At 42.6% G+C, this 8,947-nt stretch overlaps 1 protein-coding gene across 1 annotated transcript in view; it reads right to left on the bottom strand.

Annotated features, from left to right (window-relative positions):
* Positions 1-277: 277 nt before the first annotated feature.
* mturn (maturin, neural progenitor differentiation regulator homolog (Xenopus)) overlaps positions 278-8,947 on the bottom strand; it is a gene marked incomplete at its 3' end in the record, with an annotated part of 11,354 nt that continues 2,684 nt past the window's right edge. The window contains 2 exon segments of the mRNA XM_014021102.1: positions 278-387; positions 1,770-1,892. Coding sequence (XP_013876556.1) covers positions 280-387; positions 1,770-1,892 — 231 coding nt within the window.

Raw genomic sequence — 8,947 nt, 5'->3', positions numbered from 1 at the left:
GTGTGTGTGTGTGTGTGTGTGTGTGTGTGTGTGTGTGTGTGTGTGTGTGTGTGTGTGTGTCAGTTCCATTGTAAAGGGAGGTCAAACAGGAAGCAAAGCCACTGAGACATTCAAGAACAAGGTGGCAGGTTTTTAAGTGTGTGTTCGTGTGTGTGTCTGTGTTAATAAGTGGGCTGATGTGTCAAAGCCCAAAGCTTCGTTGCAGCTCAGCCCAGGCTCGAGCTCCCTCTCGGGGATGGAGAAGTTGTGGGGGGGGGGGGGGGGGGGGGGGGGGGGATATCACTGCTGGCTGACTCCCATCTGTTGGTGGTCGGGCCCAGGTTCCCCCTCCATGTCGGCGTGGTAGGGCTCAAAACTGTCATCATCGATGTCTGGAAGACCTAGAAGCTAACAGAGAGAACGGGGCGAAGAATTAGAGGTAAGTTTGTGTTGAAGTGTTTGTATCAGAATGAGCAAATCTTACTCAAAACATAAATCTCTGGCATTTATTTATAGCAGGGATGGACAACTGGTGGCCCATGTGCCACATCTGGCCAGGCCAGCAGGTGATTTCTGACAGGCCTGACAATGAGGCCCCCACAAAAACATCATTTCCCCCCCTTTTTTTTGTCGGAGGTAGACTATCATTTACTAAACAAAAGTACAACTGTAATACACGCCTTTGAGCATGAAATATGTTAAATTACTACATTTTATGTTAGTTTAATAATTAGTATACACACAAACATGTCTAAAATGATTAAATTTGATTAAGTGCACAGAGCTATCTGGCCCTCTGGTAGTGTCAACAAAAATTGTGTCCCCTTCCATCATTTCGGTTGCCCATCCCTAATGTACAGTCATGATTAACAAAAGTAATATAAATTAGATTTTCTTTTTATTCATACAATCATATTTTTATGTATTTTTACAAATGCTAACTCAAAAGACGTGTTGAAATCAGGTCGTCACAGGAAATAAAATTAGAAATAATAACGAAAAGTGAAAAAGAAAATAAAAAACACAAGGATTGTTACATTTCTCTTGTGTGTGCGTAGAATGAACTATAAATTGTAATATAACTCTTACAGTAATGAGTGAATGTACCTCTGGGTAAGTTTTAGAGTCAGCCTGATTCAAAATGGTAATATAGCAAATATAAACTGCTATAACTTTCTCCAATATACAGATAATGAGACAAAGTTATGTGGAGCAGCTGACTGTCGTCCTCATATACACACTCTAAAAATGAAATGTTGGATTTACTTAACAATGTTATGTTACCTGGTTCCACTTAACTGAGTTGAGTAAATTCAAAGCAACATACTCATGTTYTTTGGYTAAAAAACTGGTATATTGCTTTGAATTTACTCAACTCAGTTAAGTGGAACCAGGTAACATAACATGGTTAAGTAAATCCAACATTTCATTTTTTACAGTGCACAGGATGTGGCGGTGGCGGCCTTCTTGAATCAAAACTCTCATGCATTTGGCAGCATGGCGCCTCAGTGTAGCACCGGTGCTAACCACTGCTGCTTTGGTACAAAAGCTAAATCATTTGAATCTTCTCAGCTGAGAAAAACAAAACCAAAGGAATTGTAAACTCACTGATCACGAGGCTTTAAATCATGTCTGACTGTAAGTTTAATGTCTCATGAGGAAAACACTAAAATACCACACTGGTGTAGACCCCGCTGTTTTGTCAGAAGCTGAGAGAACAGATCGTGCAAGGGGCTGGTAGAGACATGGTACTGTGCTGTGGATGCTGCAGAGTTTGTTTGTTTCCTTACAGGCCTGAAGGACGTGAAGACCTTTTCCAACACCTCCAGCAGAGTCTTCTTCCCGCAAGAGGAAATGTAGTCCTGGGCCAGCTGCAGAAAGGGGAGGCAGTCCTCGCTTTCGCTCCACACGTGCTGCACACACACACACACACACATGCACACACACAAAGGTTATTAACCTATTTCTTACCAACCACAGAAAATACCGGGAAATGCAAAGAGTTATGAGGAAGGGGAGGGATCCTACAAGGTTCAAATCAAGTCTCACCCTCTCTATAGTGCTAACACTCATAAGATATAATGTAACATGTTAAAGTAAAGCTGATTCCGAGCTTTTGTACAATGAATATAAAAGTAACAGAGAAAATGTTGAGAATGTATTTATAATTATAAGGTTGCTGTGTAGAGTGCAACATAAATCCAAATGAAGCAGAACCACGTGGCCCAGTTCTGGTCCACACAATGCACCAACACTGGGCTCAGATATCAAAAAGAATGACGGCGCTTTCATGACCCAGATGTGGTTTATTAGAGGTGGTCCATTCATGGGCCAGCTCCACATAAATCAAGCCATAACCAAGCCAGTTGTGGCATGCCATCTTAAAAACTGTGCCATCATTGCCAGGCCTGGCCCACATCCTGTTGACAAACCACTTGCCATGCCAGCAGCTTGACACCAGATGTGGCCCACACCTGTCTGCTACTAGCCTGGTTTAAACCAGACCCTGTCCTTCACTTTGGTTCGTACAACACAGACTGGCTTCATTCACTTCCTCCACTGCCGTACGCTAAACTAACTAGCAGACACTGCGCAGAAAGTCGACGTCGTTCAGAGCTCCTCCTTCTGTTCTCTGATTGGCCCAGGTAAAATAAACTACAAGCAGACTCTGCGCAGAAAATTGACGTTCTCTTCTCTGATTGGCCCGGCTAAAAATCTGCCAGCGAAATCATTCTCTATGGGAGAAGTCCCAGACGGAGCAGTGAAGGGAAACTAGAATTGAGCGGAGCTGCGTAGGAAGGCAAGGGCCAGGCTAGTCTGCTACTATATGGGGAAAAATGCTGAGTGTTGTATGACTCAAGCTCAAAGTGTTTGTTAAAGCTCAAATAGCAAACCACTAGCCTACAATCTGAAAGTTCAAAAAAAAAAGCTGGCTAAAAGCATCAAACGTTTAGCTACAAGTCAAAAACAACACAATGATGGCAAAAAGCTAAATGTAGCTAAATGATAACTAAAAGGTAATGTAGCAAAAGAGTTCCCAAAAGTAAAAAAAGGCTTGCAAGGAGATAAAGGTAGCACAAAATCAGCTAGAAGTTTAAAGTATCAAAACAATATCTAGAAAATAAAATTAACAAACTGCTATTTAGAAGCTGAAACTAACAAAAAGCTAGCTAAAATCAGAAAAGGGTTAGCTAAAAGATAAAGTTAACACACAATTAAAACTAAATGTAGCAAAAGTTAAAGCAGCAAATAGCTAAAAAAGAAAAGAGTCAGAATGATAGCTAAAAAGAAAAAGTAGCATTACAGGAATAACTCAGAATCCTGATTTTCATGGATTTAAAAAGATTTAATGTTCTGTATTTCTGTGGATAAAGTATTTGTAACTAAAATTAATATTTTGAAAAGTATAAACATTGCAACTGTTGAAAGTCATAGCACCCATTTTCTGAATAAGCTGAACATTTTGATATAAGAGCTAAACTAGCACAAAATATACATAAGTAGCTTGCAAAACACACACACACACAAAAACAAAAACTAAAAAAAGGGAAATTAATTGTGTTAATGCTCATGATTATAATACAGAAAATAAAATCTTGGAGAAGGGGGATCTGTTACAATCAGCTTAATGTTAATACAAAAGCTTTGAATAAAAATATCTTAAGAAAATAATCTTTCAAACTTTAGAACTGAATGAATCATGTGAAGATAACAAAATTGTAGTTGGTTTAAGACAGCAGCAGTCTGTTAGGTAAGATATTAACAGTTTATAACCTTACCATAAAACCACACTTCAAATGTCCGAATATCCCTTTGATTTGTGCTAAGATGTGAGTTATTTTAACTTCCTCAAGGAGTGCAAGGGTTTGACCAGACAGAAAACATTAGATAAAATGTGTGAGATAAGTCCTTGATGAAACGTTACTCTAGTCTGTGTTAATCTAAGTCTAAAGGCCAAACTGTTGGTTAGATATTAAGAAATGCAGTTGTGTGTGTGTGTGTGTGTGTGTGTGTGTGTGTGTGTGTGTGTGTGTGTGTGTGTGTGTGTGTGTCCTTGTTTTTCCTACATCGTGGGGCCCAGTTTTAAATAAAAAGCAGCCTCGTGGGGTCTGGGTGCTACTTGTGGGGCACAAAGCAAAGGATGGCCACCTCTATGTACCAGATCATCTTGTTTCCAAGGTACTCATTTTTTGTCATGCATCTCCACTGTTTTGCCATCCGGGCATAGGAAAAACAATGGAAATAGTCAAGTCTCAGTTCTGGTGAGGTTCCCTGCAAAGGGACATTAGAGATTTCATTGGGTCTTGTACCCAATGCTCCCTGGCTAAACCCTCTCGCTGACCGCCAGCGGGTCTCCTAAGGCCGCTCCCCATTCCTTCACGTCCCTGGTCCCACATAACTATGGACTTCGTCACTGGTCTGCCACTGTCTGGGGGTAAGTCTGTCATCCTAACTACCATTGACAGATTTTCTGAGATGGTCCACCTAGTAGCTCTGGAGAGATTACCCTTTGCCAAGGAACTAAGTCCGATAATGTTAAAAGAGGTGTTCAGGCTACATGGGTTACCTAAGAACACTGTTTCTGACTGAGGCCCTCAGTTCATCTCCAAGTTTTGGACTGAATTTCATAAAACCCTGGGCATTGAACTAAGTTTGTCTTCAGGTTACCACCCCCAGACTGATGGCCAGACGGAGCGTGCCAACCAGGAGATGGAGACCCGTCTGCGCATCCTATGTGGTGATGATGGCACTAAATGGGCAGAACATCTCCTTATCGTAGAACATTCTATGAACTCCATCGCTTCCAGTGCCACTGGTTTGTCTCACTTCTATGTCCTGTACGGATACCAGCCACCAGTGTTTGCCACCCAAGACCGAGCTGCCATCGTCCCGTCAGCATACCAAGCCACTCAGAGGTGCCGAAGAGTCTGGACCAAAGCCCGTGCCCAACTTCTAAAGTCTTCAGCAGTCTACACGCGTGCAGCCAATCGTCACAGGATCCCTTCACCCAGCTACCAGGTGGGACAAAAGGTTTGGCTCTCCACCAAGGACCTACCCCTGGGTGTAGATGGCAGAAAGTTGGCACCCCGGTTCCTCGGTCCCTTTCCCATTTCCAAAGTGGTAAACCCGGAGGCTGTCAAGTTGAAACTACCCAACTCCATGAAGATCCACCCAACGTTCCACGTGTCCCGGGTCAAGCCTGTCCAGTTCTCCAGGTTTTTGCCCTCCTCCAGGTCCCCTCCACCCACCCGACTCATTGATGGAGGTCCTGTCTACACCATTCGCCGCATCATGCGTTCCCGTCGCTGGGGTGGAGGGATCCAATATCTCATTGATTGGAAGGGCTATGGTCCCGAAGAACGCTCCTGGGTTCCCGCACGCCACATCCTCGACAAGTCCCTCATTGCCAAGTTCCACAAAGATCACCCCACTCAACCTGGAGGTTCGTCAGGAGCCAGACCTTAAGAGAGGGTACTGTCATGAATCACATCTGTTTCCTGCCCAAGTCCTGTCACAGTCTATTATCTCCTAATTGTTTCTCCCCTCCCATCTCAGCCAACCATAATCAACATCATGCAACTCACCTGTGTTCACTAGTATTTAAGCTCCTCTCATCCACAGCTCCTGTGCCAGATTTATGAACGGTTCTGCCTAGTAATTATCCAGCATTCACGTCACGTCTTGCCTGTCTCATCTCGACCTTGGTTCTCCTCATTGGTTCTTCGCCTCTCGCCTTGCCCCTGAATGGTACCGTCCCGGACTCTGCTCTCTTCGTTTTGACCCCTGCCCTGGACTCTGGATTTCTGCCTCCTGCCTCACTCCCCATCGGTACTGTTCTGCCTTCTGCCTCCCGGATTATGACCACTGACCGCCTGCTCCAACCACGAGATAAGTCTACTCCTTCTGAACTGGTTCTGCTCTCAGTCTGCCTGTGTATGACCCCTGCCTGTCCCACGGATCACCCCTGGACCTCTAAGTCCCAAATGAGGTCTCTCTCCAAACATGGAAGTGTCACTGGACACCACCCGACACTTTCCACGTCACTCGAGTTTGCTCAGGACCAAGCGTTCTCTTAAAAGGTTAGTGGCTCAGTTTAATACAAGATCCGTCCTTCTGTTTAATCCAGCCACTAACCTGTTCCTCTCCTGTTTAGAACTCCTGGTTCCCCTGACGTGTCAATCCAGATCCAGCTTCCTGTTTATAAATAAAACTTTTGATACTGGTCTGATGTCTGGCAATTCAGTGAAACTTGTTTACCCATTTATTACATTCATAATCAAACTTATGAAGTGTATGAACAGTATTATTTATGCTTCTGCTGCTGAGCCATAAGGATCTTTGAAATAAAAAACTTCAATCTTAAATTAAAGTTCATGCATCCATTCATCTGCTTCCTCCTCACAACCCTGACCCACAGATCCCTCCCTGACAAGAGACATTTCAACAGCACGACAGCAAATGTCACACCTGGGTACATGCGCAGGGCACTCCCTCACCGGTGGATATTATAAAAAGTTTGCTTTTTAAAGTCAGTACTTCTCATTGTTTTATTGTCCTGCAGGCTCTGAGTGAAAATTAATTTGAAGCTGAGTTTTTGATAAAAATCATTACATTACTTTAAACGTCTGTAAACCTGCAAAATGAGGGAAAATTTGTGTCAATTACAGACATTCTATTCACATGAGCAGTTGTCAGTCAGCACATGCCATCCTCCAGACGCACGAAGGAGAGTGGCTGAGTCGGCCAATCGCTTTTGTTGGCATTGATCAGCTGACTGATTTAAATACACCTTAACATTCATGAGGTACTTTGCATTGACTGTTCATGGTTGAGTGTCAGCGTGTAGAGGGTAGAACCTGAGGCGGGACCTTGTGCGCAAACTCTGACGTGCGGCTGTGATCTAAAAAAAAGGTGTGCAGTAAGATGCGTACGCACAGTTTTATAAATCTGAGGTTTTTTTGGCGTACACCATTTTCGTCTTTTGGCCGAACGTTCACTTTTTAGTATGGTTTCCACGCAATCCTTTATAAATCTGACCACTGATCTTTGTCTTTTCAGGGTTTAGTTTAGTTTAGTTTTGTTTTATAAAAAAAAAAACTAAGCAAAAAATGATAAAAAGTGATAACAAACTTAACAAAATTAACATATTTGAAAAGGAATGGGAAGAAGTCAAAAACTTATTTAATCCCTCCCTTCTCCGAAGCGTATTAACAAAAAAAAAGTAAATTCTTCTTTTTCCTTATTCTAAGTTACAATTTCATAAAAATTAAAACAACAACCTGTTTACCTAGAATTTTACATAATACCAGAATATATTCATAAACGTAAATGTACATCTACATGCAGTGTATATGCATACACATAAATGTATACATACACACATGTACGCACATATATACACAGCCCCAAACATCTCCATATATTGCTTTAGGGTTTGTGGCAGTTTAACTCTCCAGTCTGTGTGTGTTTTTTTGTGGATCTAGGGAAGGTTTACAACTGCAGATGTACAAGGATTTGTCTGGTTAAATAAAGGGTAACAAATAATAAAAGCTATCCAATCCTGTATAACCAAGGAAAGAGTTTGGTTTAAAGTTGAGCTCACTGGACTCTGGCTTACTTGTCTCCAGTCCTGATTGTATTTTTTCTGGACAGGATCTCAACGCACAGTAATGAGTGTGTGTGGTTTGGGGACTTTGGGGTCTCATCTCTGCTCTCTGCACATGATGTTTCAGTCTTCGGACCACGACCTTCCGTGTAAACTGAAAAGGTTTGTAGCTGAGGACGAAGCTGCTGGGATGAGTCAGTTCCTTTACGGTTAACAACAACAAAATAAGAACTGAAACTTTTGCTTGAAATAACGCCACTTTTAAAGGTTTTCCCACCACCTGTTAGCACTCTGAATATGTGTTTGGAACGAACAGAGCACATCAGATAATTCACTGCTGGCAACTTGGAGCAGGAATAAAATATCTTCAGAGTCCCACTGAGTGACAGGAAGCTGTCATCGCAGATCTGAAGAGAACTTTGGATGTTAGTGATAGATCCAAGTGGAAGGGCTGCAACTCCTGACAGGGATTAAATTACACAGAAAGCTGTGTTCTTACAAGGTGAAAACTCAAAAAGAAGGATCACAAAGTGCGTTCAAACCTTCAAATTGTGTGTTTTGATGATGAAACTGTGTTGCTGCTTTCCAATAAAACGTTTTGATAATGCAGAGGGGGAAAAAGTGGCTCCTCTTCCCTCAACAGCTTTGGAAACCTCCTGCTTTAGCGCTGCCTGTGGAAGCATTCAGACGGGGCGTGCAACAGCGTGACATAATGTGTTATTGACTGAACAGACGCCCAGACTCCTGGGTCATCTCCATTTGCCCCCGCCCTGTTGGCTCATGTCGCTGAGAGGGAGGAGGAGGAGGAGGGAGGAAGGAGGGTCGAGCCGCTATGGGCTTTAAAACACCGGCGCTGCATCACACATGAAAAGAGTGAAATACTAGAAAAACTGGATCCTCAGAACCATGCTTCAGTCAGACTGAATAACTCCTGAGGTCAACCTGATGAAAGATGGCCGCCACAGCTAAACACAAAAATGGCCACAACTTATTTCATTTTACAGATATCGAGCTTCAGTGTTTCGCGGGAATAACTCGGAAGTATTCACAACATTTTGGGCACAGGGGCGGAGCTAGACTTTTATGCAAGGGGGCACACAGGTGTCCAAAGTCTTTTTTAGAGGGTACATACAAATATATAAATATAATTATATATAAATATAAAAAAATTTTTGCTTGGCTGTTCATCGGAATGAAATATGGTAGTTTTTTGTTGTTGTATATTTTGTTATATTCATGTAAGTATTTTGATGTATGTGTATGTATATGTGTATATACATCTAGATAGATAGACGGACGGACGGACGGACGGACGGACGGACGGACGGACGGACGGACGGACAGACAGACAGACAGACAGAC

Source organism: Austrofundulus limnaeus, unplaced genomic scaffold (genome assembly GCF_001266775.1).
Source record: "Austrofundulus limnaeus strain Quisiro unplaced genomic scaffold, Austrofundulus_limnaeus-1.0 Scaffold278, whole genome shotgun sequence".
Lineage (NCBI taxonomy): Eukaryota > Metazoa > Chordata > Actinopteri > Cyprinodontiformes > Rivulidae > Austrofundulus > Austrofundulus limnaeus.
The sequence above is the reverse complement of the archived record's forward strand: the minus strand, read 5'-3'. Positions and strand labels throughout refer to the sequence as shown.